The 26686-nt window shown below is 39.5% G+C and overlaps 1 protein-coding gene across 3 annotated transcripts in view; it reads right to left on the bottom strand.

Annotated features, from left to right (window-relative positions):
• The window catches only part of USP22 (ubiquitin specific peptidase 22), a 105614-nt gene that overhangs the window by 59286 nt on the left and 19642 nt on the right, over nucleotides 1–26686 (bottom strand). For all 3 annotated transcript variants that reach the window (XM_009645921.2, XM_009645919.2, XM_035901317.1), the window contains exon 2: nucleotides 10825–10957. In XM_009645921.2, coding sequence (XP_009644216.1) covers nucleotides 10825–10936 — 112 coding nt within the window. In that variant the 5' untranslated portion in view covers nucleotides 10937–10957. The remainder of the gene's footprint in view (nucleotides 1–10824; nucleotides 10958–26686) is intronic.

The following is a 26686-nucleotide window of genomic DNA, read 5'->3' as shown; positions in this document are numbered from 1 at the left end:
GCCGTCAGTCTCATCAGGCAAAAAAAGGTGAAGTCTTTGTGCTCTCCCCGTTAGTGGACCAGTGGCCTTGGTACGGTTGGTAACCTTGGTGAGGTTTGTTTCTAACCACATCTCATCCACCCTTCACAGCCTCTACCCCTCCCACAACCTGCTACCCCTCTCTCCTTTAGTCCTGTACAGCCTTTTTTTTCTCCTCCTTCAAAATCACTTTTTCAATGATTATGGCAAATTGTTTGTTACTTCTCCTATTATAAAATAAAGAGAACAATTACTTTAAACAAGTTTGCATAATGTCTATTGGCTGTCACCTTGCTTATAGGATTCATTATTTTATTGTTTTGTCTATTTGGACCACAGTCAGTTTGTGGAAGAGGATAAGGACTGCTTGAGTTACCTTGTGTAATGTCTGAACACCAGAATTTTTTACCCTGGTGCCCCGAGGACTTAATAAACTCCTTCAGCAAAGAAAAAAAAGAAAAAAAAGTCACAAAAGGGGATAAGAATCGAATCTTAGCTACAGTGGAGATCAGTAACAAAGCACTATGCCATGGGGCAAAGGAAAAAAAAATCATAATTAAGCTAGTTAATGGTTGGACTTGATGATCTTAAAGGTCTTTTCCAACCTAACCCATTCTATGATTCTATACAGAGTATTAGAGTTGTATAATATTTAGTCCATTATCTATTGCACTACCAGTTATGCACAGTTTTCAACAAAGAATTGTTGAAAATGCAAACTGTTGGTCTCAAAACACAAAATCAAATATTGTTCTCCATGTATTTTTTAAACGATCTCAGTAACAGCCCCTTCCCCCAGTAACAGCCCCTTCCCCCAGTAACAGCCCCTTCCCCCAGTAACAGCACAGGACTGGCAGAACATGAAACCACAGTAACAGCCCCTTCCCCCAGTAACAGCCCCTTCCCCCAGTAACAGCCCCTTCCCCCAGTAACAGCCCCTTCCCCCAGTAACAGCACAGGACTGGCAGAACATGAAATAAATATGACCCTCTGTGAGCGCTCATACTTACAATCTGCCATCAAAACGGGCAGGCATCCTTTGTGCTCAGAGGATTCCTTACTTTTCTCCGCTTGCTGGATTTAGGTGCACGAGTGATGAAGTATAGATGTCAAGATCAAAACCAACAAGAGACCACATTACACAGGCCACTTGTTCAGAGCAGAAAGAATTTCTGCTATAAAGAATCGAAAGTTTAACAGAAATACTGACTGAGTAGAAGCTGTAACTGTCCAGCACCTGATTAAGGACTCTTGAGGAAATGTCCTCTCTCCAGCATACTTAGGTGAACAACACGGTTTTATATATGCCAACACTTTCAATGTCATTAAAAAGACTGCAGTAGGTTTTGGACAAATTACCTCAGGCACCAGTGACAAGGTGGCCATACAGGCCTGGTTACAGGATAAAGGAGTTTCTCATGAAAACTGAAACGTAAAATCCTAGGAAAAGCCCACTAGTAAAGTTCTTAATTGTTTCAAAACAGTATAATTTGAATTTTTCCCTTGAAATGTAGTTTAACCTTCTCTTTCTGGTCTTCTTGAGGTGACAAAGAATGTTTTTCTTTAGGGCAAAGTGCAAAATACCCACTACCAAATCACTCTGTTGAGGCACCGTGCCCGCGGAGCTGGCTCACAGGGCCAGGCAGGCGCTGGGCTGAGGGTCCCCAACAGAGGAGCCACTGAAGAGAGCGTCTTACTGCCAGAAATTTGTCTGAAGCAAGCAATCGTTAGCATTAACTGAAGTTACACCACACCAGAAGGACACAGTCCATACAAAACTTTCTCTCTCAAAGGATTTTGGGGAGGGAGGCAACACAAGTTTCACTTCATTGTTAAAATAAAAAAGGTTTAGCCTCTTTCTAACTAAATTGCTGCGAAGCTCTGCTCCAACCTGAGCCACTTAACCAGAAAATTCAGTAAAAAACACTACAAGAGTAAAGTATGAGAATGCACGTCTAACAAATTTCATCATTTGCATTAACATTTGGGGCCACAAAACTAATAGAAATGGGCCTCAAATTCATAAAAAGTTTGGTAACTACTAACCTAGAAATGGAGAGAAAAAAAAAAGATGCCAAAACACACTAGCAGACACATCTGAGGCATCAATCAACTTACGTATGTGAGTTTTTGCCAGAAACTGGTGAGCAGACACATTAAAGGCCATTCACGCTTTTCCCTTATCCTTTCAGTCTCTACCAAGGCAATGCCAGCCTCATCAACTCTACAAGTCACAAAACAAGTATATTTATTGTTTATTTGTTTATAGATATAAATAATACTAAGAGGCTAGTCCTGCTAAATGGTGATCCAGGCTAGCTTCCACTGAAATCACAGGTACTTACTTGTGGGGTGGAGGGGAGGGAGTGGAACCCCAAACTTCCTTTTGTTGCCAAAAATTAACTTAATTTAATACACATTAAAATGATTAAAATCAGTTAAGCATTATCCTTCCCTTCCACATTCAATATTTAAGAGAAATGGTATTTTCTTCTCCCAATACTTGAGATAAAACCATTCTATTCTTTAACTACTTTCCTACAGGGAGCCTATAGGAAAGATGGAGAAAAATCTTTTTAAGTAGGGCCAGCTGTGACAGGACAAGGGGTAATGGTTTTAAACTGAGGCAGGGTAGGTTTAGACTGGATATAAGGAAGAAATTCTTTACAATGAGGGTGGTGAAACACTGGAACAGGTTGCCCAGAGAGGTGGTGGAGGCCCCATCCCTGGGAACATTCCAGGCCAGGTTGGACGGGGCTGTGAGCAACCTGATCTGGTTAGCGGTGTCCCTGCTCCTGCAGGGGGGTTGGGCTGGGTGACCTCTAGGGGTCCCTTCAAGCCAAAAACATTCTATGATTCTTCTACTTTTTCTTCTTTTAAACCAGCAGCCAACAGGTAAGTGTTTTTGTGGGCTGTGCTCACAGCCTCTAAGATACCTATTGGCCCCCTACAGATCTAGAATTTTACCATTTAAAGGGACTGATTTGCCCGCAATCCAGATATGGCAAGTACCCAATACTATGCTGCAAAGCACTCAAATAAAACTAGGAGCCAAACATCCAACCTCTGTGCTGCACACTTGCCTCTGTGATAGTTCAGAGTACCATCCTACATCAGCATGCGAGTTCAAGCCAAGAAAGAGGAGATGTTCAGATTAAAGAAAAATGTCCAAAAGTTTTTTAACTGTTAGAGGAACCAGTCTCTCAAAACATTTCATGTTAATTATGAGCAGAATATTAACTTCAGCTCCTTGACTTCATTCAGAAATACATCTATCATATGCACACACTACTTACTATGTGTGTATACACGCAGTACGCTACAGATTAATACGTAGTACGCCTATACCTAACTTGCCCTGCACTTCCTATTATAAAAGATATTTTGCCTTTTGTCAGTCTTCCCCCTGCCCTTCTCTGACCCTACAAACTTTAACAGTTCCCTTGTTTGTAGCAAACCTTTGACAAGTGAAAAGAATTGAATCTTCCTGGTTAAAGCACCTTTTCTTGATCCCACAAAGTACTGTTCAGGTTTAAAGGAGAGAAACTGTTAAACACTCCCTACTTAATCTTGCTGTTTTCTTCAGAAATTTGGAGGCAGAATCCCAAAAAACACAGCCACCAAGTTCTGTGCTGCTCTGTATGACATGATGCGAACCACGTATACTCATCTGCATGTTCTCATTTGATCAACAGCAGAGAGCTACCTCAAAGCACTATGTTCAATAAAAGCAGTAGTAAGGCCCAGAACTGCACAGGGTCTAGCAGCTGGGTCTGAGGCAAGCAGATGCATGCAGAGCTGGTGATAGGCAGGTAAATATTCAGGAGGTTGGCTTTGAAGGCTAAGAATATTCCAGGTGTACAGAGAACTCTTGAGGAGTCATTTCTGATACGAAGAGGAGCTTTTGAGAGATGGCTTGCAAGAGCTCAGAACTACCTACGCTTACCAGAGCGGCTCCTAGCAGAAGACAATTGCAGCGAACAAATGCCTGCCCTATGAGTTCAGCCCGGCTCAAAGTTTGAGCTAAGCTATAGGAATCCCATGCTGGAATATGCACCTACTATCAAGTTGCATCTCACTTTTATTACTGTAGTCAATGAGGCTATTTAATTCTTATCACAGGACTCCCTAGCCCTCCTCAGTATAAGCAATACCTCTGAACTTTGTGACCATCATGAATTTCATACACAGATATCATTTGTTCTCTTCAATTACTAGAAAATAGCAGTAAACCAGGACTGGTTCTGCTAGTAAACTCCATGCATCCAACACACTCTGCTTTCAGTTTATTCATCATCAGTCTCGCTTGATCCTGCCTCGTATAGACCACAATTCTTGTATTAATCCCTGTCACTTCTACCTCAAGTAACAATTTCTGAGAGGGCAAAATGTCAATTTTTTCACTTGATCGAGACAAATTAGGTCCAGCGTATTTCCTTTTTGTAAGAAAATCAGTTATATTATCAAAAAGACATAGTAGTCTGACATGATCCATCTCTGACAGAACTAAAAAAACACCATATCCTGTTTTCCATTTGCCTTCATCTCCTTAACAGACTTTTTCGACACCCACGTTAAGCAAAACATTAGAACAGAATTCAAATCAAGAGGCTGGTAAAATGCCCAGATGACCTTTTCTACCCTTTTCTGAGCCTAGATGCCAAAGGAAAAACCAAACTGCTGCTCTAGCACTGCAATACGCTGCATGGGAAGCGCTTGAATTGCCCCTTCCACACAATGAAAGTCTTCGCTGTTTGCAGAAGAACTCAGCTCTACTGCCATCATGCAGAATTAACACTACAGTCAATACCTCCCAACCCAAATGAAAATTAAATAACTTTTAACTGTCATTCCTTCACAGAAGTGTCCTGTTCCTACATATTAAGTTTCAGACAGATGTCTTAACAGCAGTAATCAGATTTTTTTCCTTTGACCAACTTCAATTATAGAAACCAATTTTTTGTCATGTGCCCTCTGAATCAGATTTTAAAAAATTAGTTATTTGTTTTCTAGGGAAAGTAGAAGCTTTTTGAATTCTACCAAAAATTCCTCAACTTAATCTATGAACATTATTGTTATGTTCACCCACCCAGTTCCTCTCACTACAAATGTATTTATTAGACTGAACCTTACAGCAGCATATACTTAGAAAAAACAGTTCCTCAACAGCTTGTTATCTAATAAATAATGAATGTACTCTTAACAGGACTAATTCTGAAATCAACTCTGCTGGTCTCCTTAGAAATGGAATGGTGCTTCAGTCTTCCAACTGTTTCTCATTTAGTCTTTTAATCACTGAACATCAGTTCTGCTATTTCACCTCCCTTTCTTTAATTCCAGACCAGGGCCCTAGAGCAGACCAAGACTTCATCCAAAAACTATGTATGTGCTGTTTCAGAGATACTATTCATGCGTTAAGAGTGCACCTCTAACAGAGAGAAGCATAGCATGGAAATGCATGAGTTGGCTCCTTACCAAGGAGTTTAAATAGGTCTACATAGAGTTTTGATACCATAACTGAACTAATCTAACTCAGAATGGTTATCTGCAACAGACTTTCTCATGCCTTATAGCTGCAAGAAAAATCACTGGTAAGTAAAGTGCGTGTATATACACACACAAACACACATATTTAAGAATATATGTTAAAAAAAAGCGGGGGGGGAACTCCCAAGCAAGATTACATAAATATCCCACTCCAAAATCATCAATTCTGGGGAGATATACAAGAAAACAAAAACAAAACCATTTTAATCATTATGTAGTAGAAACAGAATAGATTCACTCAGAATATTAAAACTTCCTTTGGCGTCTGCCTAGGATTTTTCAGTCCCAACCAGGAAACTGATAAAAGAATCACTGCTGCGGTTTCGACATGAACTCTCTCTTCTCTTTTAGAGCTACTGTTCACAGTCATCATCTTGTTCCTGCTACTCTGGGACTAAGTTACTATGTATTTTCCTTCACTAAGCAACTGTAGAAGAGATAAGGAAGGGACCATCAGTTTTTACACGGACAGAAACCACCAGCAGATTCCCCAGGTGCTGGAACCCAGTTTGGAAAGTTTACATAGGAAGATGACAAAGCATGCTGATGGCACACATTCGTTTAGAATAATCAGCTCTGAAGCTTGCAAAAAAAACCTCCAGAAGGAGTTCAAGATACTTAGCAAACAGGCAATACCACCAAGAGAGAAACCAATCACTACCAATAAAGTAGCAGACAAGTAACGATTACCACTCAGGAAAGAAGTTTTGGAGTCGCTGGGTACAACTCCTGAATTACATCAGCTCAGTATTGAGCAGCGTATTAAGAAACACAAAATAGAAATCATGGACGTATCAACTAAGAATACGAGCCATCAGTAAACTGTATTAATCCAAAGAACTGTCACCACAGATGGACACATCGGAACTAAAAAAGTATGACGAGGACATTGAGAATCGTACAACAGTTTCAATAAGAAAAGCTAAAAATCTTCTTACCCACAATTTCCCAATTCCTCACAAAAGAAATACAGAGCAAAGTTACAAGATCCATTGTAATGCAAACCAGAAAGACAAATGCATTTTTCATACGGCTCAGAAAAACCGAGGAACTTGCTGCCTTTTGTGTTGTGGGTGCCAGAAAGGGACCAGGCTTTAACACTGGACAGGCTACTGGCAGCTACTGGAACACAGGCACTTAGAAGCAGTCTCCTGTTCAGGAAGGTTTTGAAGAGCTGAGTAGTAGAAAAAGGGAGAGTACAACGAGGGGAAAAAAAAAATGCTTAATAACTATACTGCTGCCTATTCTCTAAGCTACCTCCGTTGACCACTACCAGGCTGTGTATTTATGATACAGCTTCAGCCAGTACAATTACTTCAAAGGAGCAAAACAAGTTTTATGAAATTGGGAGAAAATGAAAGAAAGAAAAAATTAAAGATTCTCTATTATTAAAATTGCAATGGCAGAAACTATTTCCCAATGTAACAACATCCACAGACTAAGACAGGACTTTGCTTAGGCTGCTGGATTATATCTGTAGCATCTATGATCAGGCATCTATTATAGTGACTTTGATTAAGTACCTTAGAATTCTTGAAGGGGGTATGGACAGACAGCACTGCCTTATCTGCTTCTGACAACTCCTTCTCATGCTACGTATTTGGACACAGACCATCTGAGTAGGATGCACCCATGGGTGTTTATAACCCATACCATTTTCCTGTATTTGGGGGATGGTGAGAGATGCCTACACAGTAAGAAAACAGCACTGAAACAGAACAGGAAGAGACTAGTTTGAATAGTCCCAAGTCTTTGAGGTCCTGGAAAGGTTGGTCTTATTCCAACCTCTTTCTAAAGGTTTTCACACCTGTATAAAATTTTTACATTGCATTAATGATTCCCAACCCAGCAGCAATATCAGCCTACCACGGTGACTGACTAACAGAGACTGCAATGCAGAGATTAAAAAAAAAAAAAAAAAAAAAAGCAGCTCATATAGCTGAATCGTACTTCACCTACCCATCATCCACATCCACAACTCAAGGAATGTATTAAAATAAGTAGAGTATTATTAATATACACTGAACATGGAAGCAGATGCAAGAGCACAGGTATCGCTATCAGGTCAGAGCACGAGTGTCTAACTTGCATGGCTCAGGGAAGCAGAGATAACAAGGGATGTATTTTAAGAACACTCTGGCCTATGATCCCGAAGCCTCCTGAAACATATAGCAGTTAGCTGCAAAAACATCGCTTCCAGTGCTCAGGCAGCTGTTACAGCTAAAATCTATGATGTTTCTTAGAACTGTGATTAAGTGTGCAGTTCCTGCTAGTCTCCATGGAGACTGATGTTGGCTCAGCAAAAAGTCACCAAGTGTTTTAAAATAATTCCTGTTCGTTTTGAAATGTCTAAGCACTTAACTCATTTTTGCCTATCAGATGTTATTTCCCCAACGAAAACTGCGGCAGTAAAAGCAACCAAAAGCACTAGCAAAACTACAAAAATATCTTTACAGCTCATTTCACATGCAGCTGGAAATTAAACACCAAAACATACATTAAAAAAAGAAAAAAGGAATCCCAAAACTAGAAATCAAGCAGTCAGTTGTACAATCTTCACATTACATGTATTTCTGCACTGAGTATGTTACATTTAAGTGTGAAAGAATACTTTTTGGGATGTTACACTACTGTAATTCTGTATTTTGGCTTGTATAATTAACTCTTGCCCTTTTTATCTAAAGGCTATTCCTTTTGGGAAGTACCTTATCTGACACGTTCTTAATTGTCTAGTACCATGACAGTAGCTACAACAGTCTTAAAGCAAGAGTGCGTCCTCAAAGCGCCTCCCTCCTTTGTCCAGTTTTATTTTTCCTTTAAGGAAACAGAAGATATTTCACTACAGCAGACACCAGCAAATTCTACCTTGCACAAAAATTAACTTGAAGAATTTAGGCTTCCCAAATACGTAGGTAAAACAGCAGCTCACTACATGTGCAATTATAAAGCTGTTTTAAAAGGTTTGCTCTAAGTATGGTAAGTTTAATGGTAAAAATATTACAGTGTTTACACAGTATCCACAGATAAACAGGTAAATACTGTCTACAGTCTTGATTTAGCACTGTAATTTTTTAAACCTTAAACCTGGCCATAAACTTATATTGGCACAAGAGGTTTATATATATATATATATATATGCGCACACACACACACTACCAGAAATCCTTAGCTAGAGTTTACCTAGAGTGATTTGTACTTTTGCATCGGTAAAGGTTCCCAAGTAATTTCACCTAATGAACTGACTTCAAAAGCTCTTTGAGAATACACCCTGTAAAAAGCAGTAAGAAATAGTCACACAGGGTTGGTTTGGGTTTTTTTTACTTTTCAAAGAACAGTTAAGCTTGGCAGGGACCTCTGGAGGTCACCTTTTCCAACCCTCCTGTTCAAGCAGGGCCATCTAGAGCAGGCTGCCCAGGACCATGTCCCAACAGCTTTTGAGTATCTCCAAGGACAGACACTCCACAACCTCTTGGGGCGACCTCTTCCAGTCCTCAGTCACCCTTGCAGTAAAAATGTGTTCCCTGATGATGAGACAGAACCTCCTGTGTTTAATTTTGTGCTCACTGCCTCTTGTACAGTCACTGGACATCCCTGAACAAAGCCTGGCTCCACCTTTTATAACCATTCTTTCAAGTACTTTTACACAGCAATGAGATCCCCTGAGCCATCCTTCCTGTAAGCTAAACAGTTGCAGCGCTCTCAGCCTTTCCTCTTAAGAGCTGTTCCAGTATCTCCACCATCTCTGTGGCCCTTTGCTAGACTCCCCAGTAGCTCCAATCTCTCTTACTAGGTAGCCCAGAACTGGACACAGGATTCCAGATGTGGCCTTATCAGCACTTACCAATTTCAGATGTCTTCTCATACTAGTACATTTCTTTTTTTTTCCTCCTGAACTTACCATTTAAAGTACAGCTATCTGTACTTCAGTTTATACTGAATATTGCTGCCTACCTTGACATGACGAATTATGATCACCTCACTCTCAAAGGCTAGCAACTTCATAAATGTTATGGATATTCAGTACTATTTTCCAGTTTCCTATTTTTCAAGGCGTTTACAAACTTAAGCTATACCACTATGGAGCCTAATTTTTTTTCTTTCTTGACGCATATGGAGAAAGAAACTATAATGATTTTCTGTTTTAAATAATCTTTTCCATAAATAGTAAACTTACACGCCAGTTTCTTAGGCACGGGACTACAGAGCACTGTTGGCCTTCTGGAGCATCTTTGTCTTCATAGAAAATAAAGACAGCTTGTTCCATAAGCACTTAGGATAAATTAAATAAGAACAGTGGCCACACTGATCAAGAGAAAATCTATTCCATGAAATAACGCCTTCTTTCTTGTTTCTTATATCATTCCACCAAGAATATATTTTCATTTGAAGAAAAATTGTGTTGTACACCAAGCAAAACCGTATACATACATTTTGACACAAGCAGAATTTTGACATTAAACCATCAGGATTTTGCATTATAACTCTAAAATGTTCTAAACTATAAGCAATAAGTAACTTAAAACAAAACTGAATGCTTTTGATTTTAAGATTATGTAGCACCAAAGCTGACAGAATAGGAGAACTTGCTGGTATTTTACCAATGTTTTTGAAGCAGTTGAGGGAAAGGTACTCCACATCAGTTAAACTTTTCTTATTACTTCGGTTATTGACCCCACTGGAAACAAGAAGCCAAGGCAGAAAAAAAAAAAAACAAAAACAAAAACAAAAAAAACCACAACCACAAACAAAAAAACCCCCACAAACAAAAAACCACCAACTCACACCACCCAAAACTTTAAAAGTTTAAATAATTCTGATTGTCACTTGATTAGTTGTCGTTGCGATAGAAATTATGTTTTTTCCTTAGCAAGAAAAAAAAGTGAACATGACCTCCTGAAAAAAATGCTCTAGTTCAAGGCACTAAACCCACCATTTTTCACATTTAGGGAAAAAAAAATAAAAATCTTTATACACACATATTTATTATTTTCCCCCATATATGACATTAGTTCATAAATACTGAGTTACTAAAGAGTAATAATTCAAATTTTAAGTTGTAAACAAAAACTTATGCATGATGCAGTGGAAGCTTAAGCACCAAGTTTAAAGTAATGCCACTAAACTAACCCAACACAAATAAAATTGATCTCCCTGTCTAATGAAGTAGCTACAAGAAAATATCGCCTTACTGGCCTGGAATTGACAGGGATAATACAGCGAGTTAAAAGCACCGGTGATTATATCAGGGTGACAGCTTACCTAAATTGTGTCGCTTTGTCTTTGCGTGCTCGTGAATATGTTTCTTTGTAAAACAGCCAAAGAAGACACAGTAGAGGCAAGAGTGGAGTCTGTTCAGGTGGGCACCACACATATGACAAATGCACGACTTTGCCTGAAATAAAGAAACAGACACAGAACATGAGTGATGGAAACCCATCTCCAAGTCCAGCTAAAGGGACGTAGACATAACTGCTAGCTTTCCCTTCTACTCAGTGCCTGCAACTCAGTGCTGCAGACCATCAGGGGAAACAAGAGTTCTGCCCTCGTGTGACAAAAACACCAATTAGACATATTAATGGAGAAAACTCTTCCATTCGTCCAACGCATTTCCAGGTCTTGATAGAGAACAGGTGTCATCTAAGAGCAGATGATAGTCAACCCATTTACAACTCTCAGCCTGTAGTTTAATGAACGTTTCAAGGCAGGGTAAGCAGGCACTGCTGCCAGAACACACAGCCCTACCACTCCCTTGCTCCACCTGCGCATTTCTACTCCAATACCAACCAGGTACCAGCAGAATGACCTACACAGCCATGTGCTCAAGCAGAGAGATAGAAGGGTTTGAACCTGCCACTCCCCCCCCAGATTAACCTGTATTAGTCCCTCCGTCCAGCTCACTATGAGCCACACAAACACTCATTAATGGTGCAAAACCTTTGGGCATCATAGCAGCGCAGAGGCTGATTACCAGGGGAACCAGGTCTCTATGCATCTGTTCTTGCTTGGTTCTTCAGAATCGCCCCCCACCCACAGTCCCTACCTTGAAGCAAGGGGCTTTGCTGCTCAACAGACCCTTTGCTAAGCTGGTTCAGCTTGCTAGCTTCAACTTCCAGGTTAGACTAAAACTAATCTTTTGTCGGGTTAGTAAGTTTGGGGGGAATGGAGTAGATTCAGATGAACATCAGAGCTCAGGGAAAGCAGATGCCCAGCAGGGAAGTAAAAGGAGTGAAGAGGCAGGAGTTCTGGGTGGTGGGACCGCAGCAAGAACTCCGCTGTTTCACAGCACCAAGCTCCTCGATCTGCTCAAAAGCTGTAATTTAACAAACATTAAAATGTTTGTGGGTACACAGCATTTTGTTTCTCTGCTGGGAGATTCCGCCAGTTTCATTCATTAGATTTCTTCATACCAGCCTACAAAATAATGGCACGATGTCAAATCCGTACCAGTCAAAGAGTTACAGAAGTCACTTTTGCCACTCTCAGACTGGCTTTGAATCAAGTTTGGAAAGCGATGTGCTGACTATTCCCTGGAGCGACCCAGAACGGGGAGGCGCATGATGAAAGTTACTGTGATTCATTGGAAATTAATAAGCATTTAAGCCTAACACGATGGTTTGCATTCCTATGATAACAATACATTTTAACAAGTAGGCCTAGAGAAAAAAAAGAAAAGCGATTAGAAGGTTAAGTAGACTTTTTGACTCTTAATCATATTTGAAGCACTCTTTAAGCCAAAACCACCCAAAACCTTCTCTTAGCATTAAACTCAGGTACTTCAACAAAACTTCAGAAAAATTACTTGGTCTAGTAAAAGACTTAAGAGAGTCTGAGGGATAAGTCTTTTGCTCAACAACACCAAAACCAATTCCAGTCTGATACCATCTGATTGGAAGATCCAGACAGGAGAAATTCCTCACAGTAAATTCAGTTTTTATCTTAGACCACAGCAACTGCATTCACATATGTGTTTAAGAGTAACCGAACTTCCGTAACAGCTCAGAGCTACAGACAGCACCTACAGAGGTATGCCTTATTTTACAGACTAATCTGAAAATACTATTCCTTTGATTGTCAATATAGAAGCACCATTTCTTCTTCCTATTAAAAAAAAAAACCAAGAATCAGAATTACTAAAATACTAAGCTATCATCTAACCCAGGCAGTGCATTTCATCAAAAATAACCCCCAAAGTTCTTCGGTAATTTGCCCAGTCTGCCACAACTTAAAATTAGTGCTGAATAAATGATGCACGATCCTGTTCTCTAGTCTGGCATTTTTCCTTCAGAATACTTATGGCTGTTAAAAAAATAATCAAAGAAGCTTGCAATATGTCGCAGTCTGTATTTTATTTTCAAGCTTCTACAAATGAAGATTTAAATCCCGAATCTCACATGTTGTGTATTCAAAGTTCTCCTAAGTTCTGTTAGATGAAAATAGATCGGTTGAATCAAACTCCACACACCTACAGAAAGAAATATTTTAAAGTAGGGCCAAAAAAAGTCACCACCACCAGCACAATTTCCATCTTTAGAAAAATACTGCAGAACTGTCAAACTGTTGCCTAACGGTCGCTCTTTGGCTGCAAAAGCTAAATAGGATCAGCCTATCTGTTAAGATTGCTGCTATGACAACAACTCTAGCAACTAGCTATTTTACTTAGCCACCTAAAAATAAAACTTTTAGCATTAAATGTATTGTAAACAGATGACATAACAAGCATGTAAAACCCAATCACTTTAAGCTAAAAGGCAGAAAATTCATACCCTAAGAGTTTTTATTTCAATGAAAATTGAGAGAAAACGAAGAATGTAATAAAAAAAAATTAGTGGTAAGTTAAAAAGAGGAGTTCAATCACTTATTTAAAGGAAAGTATTTACCCATATCCTCTATTTGTTCAGTATAGCTCAAGATGGTTTTTCTAAAATTGTAAGAAAACGAGGTTAAAAGACAACAGAGTGAAGAAAAATCAATATAAAAAACATAGTGGCTATTCTTAACTAGATTAGCTGTCTCCTTTTCATCTGTCTGTGCTTTTAAACAATTTGCTAAGTTAAAACAAAGCTGCCACCCTCCCACCCCACCCCAAATAATCAAATCACTTTGTTTCATAATACTCCCACCCCTGCTCACATCTCTCGAGGCTACAGTCTAAGACGAAACAGAATACTGCAAATGAGTAATCAAAATCAGTTGGATCCATAAAGCTTGGTTTAAAACACAACTCAACTTTTTCAAAAAGCAAGTTAGGTCCAGCTTATAGTCCAGATACTTTAGGGAGGTCAACCAGCATTTCAGCTGCAGAACCAACCTCTCTTCTCCTTTTCTCTGGTATGTCCTCCTAGATACATGTCCTCCCTTTCTCCTCCTAAGACATAAACGTAGCCCCCCCCTTCCTCCTTACCCTCTCCCATTCTTCTTCTGCTCACCCCATCACTTCATTCTGTTTCCTACTTGCTTCTCTCCTTTATTCTCCTCACCCTCAAGTACTCCACTCTCCATCTTTAACTCTGTTCTCTCCCCACCACATCCAGTTCCTCATCTTATGTCCCCAGCCAGGCTTCCTTCAGTCCATACTCAACCTCTGTCTGTCTATCCCCTTTAATTTTGCTTTGATAGTCTAACAAACTGCACACAGAAACCAGAAGAGGCCCTGAGATCTTTCTTGCTGGAAGATTATCATCAGGTTTTCAAATGACAGAAAAGGGGAAAGAATGGTCCTGTACACACACATACACAGTACCTGACAACATTTCCAACAAAGCTGCAGGAGTCAACAACGTTAGATATCCCAATTCCCTCTTCAATGTTTTTTTGCTCTACTAACCTCCTTTATTACTACTGAGACAGCGGTAACTCACATGCCCAGACCCCCAGCAATGGTTCTGTGCTTTCCTGAAAGGAGATTTAAACGGCCTAGGTGTAAAGTCTAGTGCAGGCTACACAAAAAGGACCTGGTTATAATGGCCTGTAACACAGGTCAATAGAGTCTCACCTCTAAAAGGCAACCTGCTCTTGATTACTGTTAATAGCTATGATATGAAGAGAGTTAAAAAGAAAGCAACAGGCATCAGTAGGTCAAATGAACTAGACTGCTGATGCTTCAAGTCTTCCCACATTGTTAGAAGAGCTTATTATTAGTTTACCATCCTACCATCAAAACAGCAGTGGAGAAAATTAACACATCCAGCTGGCTTTTTTTTTGCCCTAGCAGTTCTCTGTAAAACAGTTCCCATTCCAGCTCTCCCTTCCTGGGCCAGCTCAGGCTCCACCTAAGGCAAGGTCACGCTGGGCATGTAGCGTCAGCTGTTCCAAAAACCTACAAACCTGTTTTAACTTTATATAATATCGGCTCCTAAAAATCAATGAACAGCCATTTTGAGTGGCAACATACCATTCCTGCGAAGCAAACCACGCAGAAAAAGCAAGAGGCAAGACCTTAGCTACTACAAACCATCCTTCCGTATTTCCAGCTATTTCAGAAGTAGCTTTAGAAGCTCAATTTTTATTTAATTGTACATGAGAGGAAAGCATCTTTTTAAAGAAGTTTTCCATTAGGGTACTTAAAGAGTCTTGCCTCTCATGCTCACACTAAATATATCAAAGCACTTTCAGAACAGAGCTGTTTTCAAGCCAAAGACCTCCTACCTTTCAGTCTGCAAGCCATATTCACCACAAAGGTTCACGGGCAAAGATGAACTAGGTAACACTAACAAGGCAGTGGGAGGCTCAGGAGGTTAAAAGATCATAAGGAAGGTGTTGCCACACTGTATGTGTTCACAAGTAACTCAAAGAAGCAGATTCTTAAGGTACTCTTAGAGCAAATACACTAGCTATGGATCCCTGCAAGCGTTTCATCACACACAAATCCTTAGCATTAGGAAAGTAAAAATTTCTCAATACAAATCTACTTCCATTTCCCCACCTCTTAAAGTAAGTTTTTGTGTAAAAACAGACATGACATTTAGACACATCAGAAGAAAGAGGAGAAAGTATTTAATTTTCTAATACATTATCATCATTATTGAAAGTCTTTGGAGGGGTACGCTTCACTTTCCAGCCCAAACCCAAGTCTAATTTTTCAGAAAGAACTTTAATCTCAGTCTACATGGATTAAGGTGTTTGTTGTGCAGCTCTAAATATGACCACCTGTAGAATACAGGTGTATGTGTGAAATTCTCCCTCCATGCATAAGTCTGTCGCTGTAATCTGCTTTGTTCCCAAGGAGAAGCAACTCTGCCTTCTTGAAGTCTTAATCCCTTACAGACACATGAACAAAAGTGGAGAGACAGATGTAAAGTTTGCAGTGTTCATTAGTTTAACAGCAGAATAGGGAAAATAAAAAACAAAAGCCAAACCCCAAAAAGAAAAGTCAGAGATTTTCAGCTGAAACTTTTCAGATACGAGGTGCAAATGCTGTCACTGGGCCACAGATCAAGACATTTAAGGGAAATCTAAACATTTCCTCATATATTCAGAGTTCCTGGTCTCAATATCCACATTTTAGACATAGTCAATCCTCTTCACCAATTTTTGCCTCTCCTGTTCCCCTTTGCTGTACCTAGATCATAGCGTAGGCCCAGACTTTAATTTTTATTTTTATCCTTCCACATTGCAAACAACTCTTGCCCAAATGCACTGCTGCATCTGCATTACATGTTGAGTGATGATCAGCATGCTTCCCTTAACCTATTTTTTGAAAGAAAAAAGGACAGGTAATCACAAAAGGTCATATAACTGACCACTGCTTCTTTCTTTGCTGAAGATGGAGACCCTACAGCTATTCCCACAGCAGCATTTCTTCTGCCTTGTGGGAAGAGAAAGCCAGTATTAAACCACAGCTGACAAGATTATTACTCTCGAGTACCCTTTGCACCTTAAGAGTAACAAATTTAGGTCAAATCCACCTTATGACACTTCTATCACTTCTTAGTCTACGATTACTTCAAGATTCACTGTACTGCTTTCCTAAGGCAGGCATACCACAGAGCCATCACCCATTAATGCAGTGGCTGGGATATTTCATAAATTTAAATACTTAAAACTTCAAAGCCATGTTCTTAGGTTTCAAGAAACAAAAAGAGGGAATTGATTCTACACTCCTCCATATGCTGATAGGATGATTCAGAGTTACTCTGAGTCAGTGCACATTTCTGACACATCAGCTTATTAAAAAAAAAATCAACTGAAGTATTGTTCACTCACTTCCTGCAACTGAGTCTTAATTATGATATTGTCCAATTACAAATGTAAATTATTTTTTTAAAAGAATATTCCATCAATACTGTAAATTTTCTCTCCAGCCCCACTAAGGTCAGGGGTACCAGTAAAGTTTTTACTAGTACTAGCAAAACTGCGCTAGTTGCAAAATTTTGTGGCTTGGTAAGTGTTCAGAAAGTCACCTTAAAGAAAAGAAGCCAAGTATAGGTAACTTCTTAAACTGGGTTATTCTAAATGTTTGTTCAGACAGCAGCAGAAAAAGGCAGTTGAAGTATGTCAGCTCATTTAACAACATACATTAATTCGAAGGTGCTTGCTCTACACCAGTGTATTTGCTAGCTCCCACATTGCCATCGGGTACAGCAGGGAGAAGATGTCTACACAGCTTTCCTAGTTTGTGAACAGGATGTTTGGCTCTGTCCATCCCAGCACAAGTTTAAAGACAACCTTCTGTAGATTAGATTAATCCATGGCTAATTCCAACAGATCCTACTTCTGCCTGTAAGTGAAAAAACTGTGAATCAGGGGAAAATGAAAGTACTGAACATGCTACAAAAGATGCTAGAAAGCAACTTGAGGAAACTTTTTTTTCTCCTTCTTAAACTGCTAAAAGCTTTCTGTTACAGCTTATTCAAGGTGTGCCCAGCAAGGGCACAAACTACCTTTCAATAAAGCAAAGTAACACGTACATTAAACTCACCTGTTCGAACCTCAGAATCATTTTATCCTAACGTAACCCTGATTTTGAAAAAATATTAGTTGCACAGTACCTACTGCCAGAGAAAGAATGATGAAACGTTTTCTGCAATTCAAATTCTGAGGGCAGTTTTTCCCCTTTTTTTTTTTTTTTTTTTTTAATCCCTCATATCTTCAAGGAAGACACACTAGCAACCACACAAGGGAAACAAACCTTGCAGTTTTTGAGGCCAATATCAGAATATTCTGAATGATTCGCTTGCTGGTCTAAAAGTTTTAAAAGCACACTAATCCTATTCCTTTTTCAGTTGTATTTTTTTTTGGTTTTGACAAATTATCTCAATTTCCTCCTCTGGCAATGACAAGCCTCTGCTAAGTGTTCTGTGGTGCTCTGACGCCAGGCTGACAAATTCTCTGGAGGCTGGGGAGAATGGGAGTTTATCCTAATTAATAAAACAGCCTGAGCTACCTTATGCAGGAGCGACAGCTTGCCACAACAGCAGTGTGGCTAACCCCACCAGGGACCGAACCACAGTTGGCCAAATATTTTGATTGGACCAGGATCCCCATCCAGAGAAATAATAATGGTAGCATTGAGTTGGTGAAAAGAGGGTCCAGTTAGGTTGTTTCCAGTTCCTGAACAGGTCTTCTCAAGTGTAAAATTAACCACAAAACTGACTGGGGAAGCCTGACAGTATTTTGTCTTGTGTCTTTGGACACAGTAAACAATTGGGTTTATTCTCTGCTTGAAGGGTGGGAAGATGACAAGAGAGGTACCATGCTTTCAGGAGTTAGCTGAACACCAGCAAAATGCTCTATACAAAAGTGAACTGTTAGTAACAGAGACAGAACACCGATCCAGAGACAAGACACAAGAGGAACACGCAGGTAAACCCTCCCAAGTTCACAGGGCATAAGCAATACGGGGGTTGTCCCATAACACGCGAGAAAAGAGGCCATCTATAAAATCACCTCCTAGACACATCAGCCGGAAGCAACAACATTCAGAACAAGCCTGAAAGGACCACAAACATCGCTGGAAATCACATTATCCATTCTGCTGAAGGATGCAAAATCTGGATTAAGTGATCCCAGAAATTTTCACAAAGCAGGTAATATCCTAGTGTCCACTGACTTACAAATCAATAGCCAGAGCATTCACTTTCCTTCACCAAACTGTACCACAAAATGGGAACGGGTATTACCGAGCAGTTCTAGAGGACAGTAGAGTAGTTACATTAATAACTCATTGGCATGGCAGTACTATTCCAGCCCTAAATTGGCAGGGGTTCACTCCCTATCACTGTTAAGGAAAATATGGGTAACTTTTCACTAAGCAGCAGCTGGAAAAAGGTGCAGTGTAAAATAAGGAGACTCGTTGATCTGAACTGAAACAAGCAAATTTGAAATAGCTTTGAGCCCATTAAAAAGAAGACAGACGGCAAACAGGTTCCACATAAAAAGCTTTAAAAATGCTTCTTCTACATGTACTGTCAGATAATATAGTAGGGTTTTTTATGACTCCATGTGCTTTTCTGAATTCTTGAGTGCATTAGAGAACAGTGCTAAAGACCATTTTCCACTGTGCCCAAACACACTACAGCTGCTCCAAGACCAGCAAAGGGAGAGAGAGAAGAAGAAAAAAAATATCACTGAAAGTTATTTCTGAAAAGATAACCTCCTTTCCCCCCTTCTTTATCCACAAATACTGGATTAACAAATACAAATATTGATCTATAGGAGTTGGAAGAGCCTTCCTAGAGCCTTTCTTCCGAAAATAAAACAGACCTCTTGAGGACAGATACTTTAGTTTTCATCTACTAAACTTGACCTAGCAGCCGCTAACATTATATGCGGTTAAGACACTAGGATCACCCCATCCTAAAGTGACCTTTCCTATTCCTAAGTGAGCTACTTCAAGTCCGTTATTTTTCCCCCAAGGATTCAGAACAATCATGACTTGCTTTTAATGTGATCTTTCATTCAATAAGATCAAAGCTTCAATGAGGCTCTGCACCAAACAGCAGGGTGGAAGCCATCAGTAAACTCATCTTATTTGTCCCCTTTCTACTGGAAGGGGCTGGTTTAAACTGTTCTGCTTCATCTCACACAATTTGCACCTAACATGTATTTTTCTAAACTAAGACAGGTGAACTCATGCTGATGAAGAGCACTCATTATGTTCCCCTGGCTCAAGTGCAGGTCTTCAGACCAGGGGCAGTGACACAGGTTTAGGGCAATTGCAGCTTTTTGGGCAGTAATCAAGCCTTCCTCCTCCAAAACCATCACGCGGTGCAGCTGGGGAGTCACTTCTACTGACAACCCCTGATATCTAAAGCTTGGAGTGTACAGACCCTGAAGGGAATTACAGTTAAAGCTCCAACATGCTGAAGTTATGGGATTACATGTATGGAACACTAAGGGAGACAACACATTTTTCTGAATCAACTCTGCAACAAAGACATGTTCTTAAATGAAAACAAAGTTGCAGCCAAGTCTATCCAGGCTCCAAACCCACAGCTTTGGTTCAAGGGCTCTTCTCAAGAGAGCGGCGCAAGTCAATCTAAAACTAGAGAACTTCAATGAAATTAAGCATCATGTTTGGGGGTGAAACAGAGATCCGACCAGTTATCATTTAATTTCTACACACAAATTTTTTCTTGCTGCCCCTACTCTGGATAATCTATCATGCCAAGAGCTGGACATTAAATCATACTTTTAAATATGCACCGTTTAAAAAGACAGACAGCACAAGCTAGAGGAGAATACAGGAGTATGCTCTGAAGATGGAATTTTTGTTTTCCCCATATATAGTCACAGTAGTAAAAAGCCGTATTTCAACAAGAACAAAGCAATTCTCCAGAATTCAAATTACTATGCTGAAATTGCTTACTTGCTTCTCCTTTGGTAGGTGCTCATCTCCACCACTAGCATTTACAAATCTAAATGATTTCTCAAGTACTCTATAAAAGATGCATTTAAGAGCCTATTGTGTTTTTAAACCATTTAAATAATGGACCTTGTTCAAATTAAATCGCATGTCCTTCTGTAGTAAGATTCTTTTAAAAGTGGAAAGCCTATTTGCCTTGTGAAAACGTGTAAGCTGCTTAAGGTTCAAATGCATGTCTGCTTCCCCGAATATCTATGATGCATGGAAATGTTCTGTGTGTTGATTTTTATCTATTTCCTGCAATGCACCACTGCAGTAGCAAATTTCACATGAGAACAAGGGGCTTGCCAATACCGCAGTAGTGTATTCTAAGATCTAGTACAAAATCTATTACTTTACCTCACCATTCCCCCATGTCAGCAAATCATGGAAATGTTTTTAAACATCCTATTAGGTAGCGTATTGATCTAATCTGTGAGCACGTGACTTGGGAAGCGATTCAAGGAGCAAGCTAAACAGACAAACCTGCATGATGCCGTACAGAGTCTTATTAAACCCTGCCCGTGCTGCAGAGGTTGTGTTTTGCCCTGCATAAAACTAAGAAATCGGATTCTTCATATGAAAACAGGTATGCTCTTGGGGCCATACTACTATGATAAAGATATTCTAGATAGCGTCCGTTCAGAAAGAAAAAAGAAACTTAAGGATACATAGGATCAAAGCCCTAACAAGTCCTACAGCCTCATTTAGAAAAGCACAGATATTTCAGCTATCTTTTCTTTAACTATTCTAAGATTCCATAAAAATACGTGAACTTAATTAGTCCACATCAAAGTCAAAGCACTTCTGCTAGTAGGAAAGATGGATGGGATGATGCTACAGCACAGATTCTCTGTGGCATGACTTATTTATGAGACAAATACTCTCAGTAAAAAAGAAGACTAGTAGCAAATGAGCAGCAGTACAGTGACAGAGTGCATCTATTAGTGACTATTTGTTTTATTAAAAAAAACGCAACAAAAAACCTAATGCTGCACTAAATAGGGTAGATCCATTGTTGAGCCTAACGAAAAAGCATTAGTCTGGTAGAAAACATTGCTGCTTTTAAACGCGCCCTACGAGTTACGCACCATTCGGTCAAGACTTTAAGAGTTATTATACATGACATCTGTATATTTACTGTAGCAAAGCAAGCCGACTGGTAGTATAGAAGTTAACCCCATTGCTTACAACTTCTCTGACAATCGTGGGTTTCAGTGATGATACATGTCACAAACAAGAAGGCGCACAAGCCAAACTCTCCTCTTGCCATAAGAATAAAGCTTCCTCTTTGTCTTCTAGGAGCTGAAGACTAGTTCTAGTCCCCTCACAGTGCCTACAAGAAAAACCATTACGAAACAATAAAATAAACTTCCCTTTTGGTTTTACAAGAGCTATACAGAACATTTGCCGATTCTTCTTCCAAAGACCAATTTGCCCGAAGTACCACAAACCAGTCCCAAGAAGCACATTCCCCCTTAAAAACATACCAGAAAAACGTGCTGACACAAAGACGACATTAACCCATACACACACTGAAGAGTCTCCATTGCAGAACAAGCGCGTCCTCTAAAATTACACAGAGAGTCTTTCGGAGAAAATAAGACAGGACATTCGCAGGTTATCAAACAGCAAAGCTTTCGCTTGCACGAAGCGTAAAATGGAACCGTAATGGACAAACTAGAAATTTTGCTTGTCTGGTTCCACTTATGATATTAAGACATCAGCATCTGAGGACATATTTATGTTCACCTAGCTGTATCTGTACAGGATTATTCTAAGCCAACTCGCACATTGCTTTCATTCTCTGGATGTTCCGAGGCAGTAAATTCTCAATATGCTTGTACAGAACACGCTTTGATATTTAGTAAGCTAAAGCTTACTATTTCCTCATGCCTCAGTACAAAACAAATTAATAATTCATTTTACTAGAGCAAAATAAGAGGTCTTTCATTCACTAGAAAACTTTCATGCACATTCACAGAACCTAAGTTATGGAGATAAGAGAGAGGTGGTCAGAACTGCAACTTACCCTCTAGAAGATTAAAGATTTAGACAGATGGATATTCTGAACTCTACAGACACGCAAGTCACCTTAGAAAAACTGTTGTTATTAAAGCAATATGAACACAAAATACATTTTGGAAGAGAAAAAGAGCTTGGATTTCTCACACTGAAACTGGTAAGATGAATGAAAGCATCTTCAGAAAAAAAAATGGGAAATAAGCACTCTCATGAAAAAAAAAAAATGTATTCTCTTACCCATGTAAAGAGTTTGCAAGCTGCTACGGTCCCACAGAATAATCATGAATCACAGTGTGTGTAGGAAGGCGGCTGATAGTTTCTTAGTAGAGAGTTTCTGCCTTTTTACATAGATGTACAGCCAGTTATTATGTTTTAGCACTTCATGCTGCATTTGGAACATTAACTTGTTTTGCAAAATAGGTTCATTTTACCCGCTTCACAAAGGAATGAATTGGGAGGAGGGGTGCAGTTAAATTGTTACTAACTGTTAGGATCAGGGCACATGAAATTCTAGTTCCTGTTGTTCAGGGGTAGTTTCCAAGTAGAGAAATTTGGAATCACCTACATGGAATCAAGAAGCAACCAAAACCCCCTCCAATCTGCCCCCCCTACCCCCCCTCAAGAAACAACACCCCCAGACCCCAACACAAAACAAAACCACATCCCAACACATTCTAAATTTGGCACTTCACTAATAAGACTCAATTCTTGCAGGAAAAAAAAAAAGCTGCCAAAACACATAGTTGCCTTTTTTATAGAAACATGGAACTACAAAGTTTCAGCTGTCTGCTCCTTTCCCCCCCACCCAAGAGACTACCAGGCTCTCTGTTAATTATCTCAAAGCCAAAGTTCCATTAAGACAGGAGAAAGCCTTTTAAGTTTGTTACATTTGAGTATCTCTAACCTTACCCAGTCCTGTTTAAACTGAACGTCTAGTATAATATACAACCTTTGTATTTTGTGTTCGAAATCTCTATCCCTCCCATATTCTAGAATTTCAAATATACACCAGCAGCGAATTCAAAAAAGCAAAGGACACCATTTCTTGATGGTTTCAGAGCGCTACTGCGATGCTGGGATAGCAATCCTTGGGCAGGTTTGATACTGTAAAGGTCATAGTGGCTGTGAAGCACTTTCTAAATTTCCAGCACTGATGTCAGGACTGTTAAAGGCACTAATTTTTAATACTTTCTTTTTAACAAAGTTTCAGTTACAAAGCTGGAACCTTCCCCTGAGAAGTGTACGATAACAACATTGAGAAGTTCTCATTTCTTTCCTTTTTTTTGTTGACTACAGCTAGAGGGGCCTCCTCCTCCTACTCTAATTCTTTTTTCCAGCAATATCCAACCATCAACAATATTTTGTTGGTTTTTTAAATGCACCAAAGAATAGCATTAAGTAAAAATCCATATATTCCGCTTTTGCAAATGGCTGTAAGCCATTAACAGATTACATTTTGTGTATTAGTGTCATCGTTTTGTTCAGAAGACCTAAACAGACAAAGTTCTGAATGGAGATTTTTTTAATCGAGTGTAGAGAAATTAATCCTGGTATTTTTAATAGTCTGTTCTGTACATTACTAAAAGGAGTGCTATTAGGAAAAAAGTTGGGTTTTTTTTTTTTATTTAGTCACATACAAAAGTTTGCCCCATTTTTAATAGTGTAATTACAAATGCAATTATTTGTATCTTTTTGAGGTGCCATGATCAGCAGTTTTGACTTCAGGAAATTTACTTTGATTCTGATCAGTCACAGTTTAATAAACATGAGGCAAACCTGTAAGTGAACAGAGTTGACATCCAGGCCCTAAATCTGTCCACTGACATTTGTGTAAAGAAAAAAAAAAAGTCTAGAGCCTCACTGCAGTGCAATTCTTTAAAGAGCAACATGGAGAACCATCAAATAGATTCAAATCTTCATCCTGACCCAGCTCAGACTGCTTGCCTACAATGAATACGGGAACAGGAGAGCATTTATGTGCAGGTCAGATGCCGCTCACCCCAGCAGCAAAGGGAGAAGCTTCTACTCATAGCAGCTTTGAACTACATTAATTCACTAGAAGAAAAAAAGCCTGTCCTTACTACTATGAGAATAAATATTCAAACACAGTTAAAGACAGGTATGTTTTGTTGGTTTTTATTTTTTGTTTTGTGGTTGTTTTGGGTTTGTTTGTTTGTTTTTAATTTAATTCACAAGCAGCTACTGCATCTTATTAAAAAAACTCCTCTGGCACTTAACAGCAGAGGGGTAAGCAGCCAGAGCTTTGTATATTTGACTGGTACTATATGAAAGTGACTGATACTATATGAAAAATGTTCACATTCAGCAATAAAGCCAGAGAAAGAGCAAGCCTACATCTCTCATCTGCGCTTACAATTGCATCTTGGCAACTGCAGCTGTAAACTAGAGCCAGGCACAGTCTGGAGGAGAGAAAAAAGGAAGAAGGGTGCACAGCCCAAACTGACGGCGAAAGGGGCTGGGGAGCTGAGGGGAACGGTGCCAGAACCCAAACTGTTGCTGTGACCCACAAGGCCAGAGAGGCAGAAGTAGAGAAGCAGCACTACCTAAAAGAGCACTGAAGATGAGGTCACGCGAGCCTCGTAAAGGCTCCGCATCTCTCAAGGCTGAAGCCCACATTACAATAACGCATCTCTTACCAGTATTAGCCACAGTAAGTCTGCCTTTGTCTACAGCTAAGGCCATACGATCCAAGTCTCAAAATCTGTGAGCAATCCCAGAAGATGCAAAGTATTCCTTTTCCCATTAGCAAATGTTTTCCTAACAAGAAACATCACTCAACTACAAAAATGGAAAGACAAGAAGGGGGCATAAGAACAATTTAATTTCCCCAAATATATGAAGAACAATCTCGTAGCAGCAATTCCAGCGTCACTCTTGTAGACTTGTAAATAGTGATTCATGACTATTTTGAAACAGAATTTCTATTCCATGTTTCATCTTCATTCATAATTTGGACCAAATTGGAAAGACATGTGGCTGAATTTCAGAGAGTTTGAGTACTTGGAACTTTTATCAACTTTAGACTGAAGCAACCCTGAAAATTAACCCATCAGTAGACTCCAGCCAAGTGCTACATGTTGATCGCATGCATAATCTCCTACAGCAAAAGATATGAAGATTTGACAAGAACATTTTGTGCTGACTGGCCAGACCCTGCTCGCTTCACTGGTGGTCTTGTATTTACGAGAGGAAGAGCTAAACCCTTAACTCAATACAAACATTCCCTTCAAAGGCTGATCTCTTTAGTTTAGCACCATTTACATGCCACCAGTATTATTTCCACATCTTCCTTTTTAGTAGGCTGCTTGATAACATAATGCTGCACATTGAAAACAAAAATTAGTAGATTATAGTGTTTGGTTTCATTTATGGACATTGTGCAATTGTGGACAATTTAATGCAAAAAGTGTTAGTTGAATTTAAAGCATGGATATCAAAATTAGTTAAGACAAAACAAATACAGACTGCAGCAGCCAGCTGGGCTCAATGGCTAGGAAAGCTTATTAAGCAAAGCACATGCTTTTAGCTAGAACACACCTCTGCATTCCAAAAAGAAATCCCAGCAGGACAGCAAGCTTTCGCAACACAGGGATAAGAAAAGCAAGCAGAAAAATTCCCAGGCTGTTAATTACAGTGAAGGCCTATTTCGTAGTATCAACAACAGATCTTTCTTCCTATTTTCCTTGCTCCTTAAAAAGACAAATTCAGGGAAAAACAAGGCCTCTTCACTTTTGCTATTTTGTTAGCCATGTTTTAGAGAGAAGCCTGTCTCTCGAAAAGCTTCACCTACCCTCTACTGTTCCAAAGGAAGATGGTGGAAGGGCTGCAGAAGAAAGGCTGAAAATATAATTAAGTGCAGATAACATTACTTTCAGGACCTAAAACATCCCCCTCCTTCCTTGATAACAAGCATGAAAGCATACCCAGAGCCACAAGGGTTATACAATCTGTCTGTGTAAACACCAGTTTCTTTCTAAATTAATTAGGTTTCATAAAATTCTAATACCCCTATTAAAATATGAAAGATGGAAAGGAAGAAGACATTTCAGCCAAAGTGCTACCCAATCCTGGCAAGATAAAAACCATCCTCATGCTACCGAATATGGCAAATGCTAAGCCTCCTTTTTAAGTACCTTCAGAAGCGAGTCAAAAGTAAAAAAAAGGACCCACCCCCCCCAAAAAACCCGAGCACCACACACACCAAAACAAACAAAAAGCCAGAACACCACCACA

This window comes from Egretta garzetta, unplaced genomic scaffold (genome assembly GCF_000687185.1).
Source record: "Egretta garzetta isolate BGI_Z169 unplaced genomic scaffold, ASM68718v1 scaffold299, whole genome shotgun sequence".
NCBI classification, from domain to species: domain Eukaryota; kingdom Metazoa; phylum Chordata; class Aves; order Pelecaniformes; family Ardeidae; genus Egretta; species Egretta garzetta.
The sequence above is the reverse complement of the archived record's forward strand: the minus strand, read 5'-3'. Positions and strand labels throughout refer to the sequence as shown.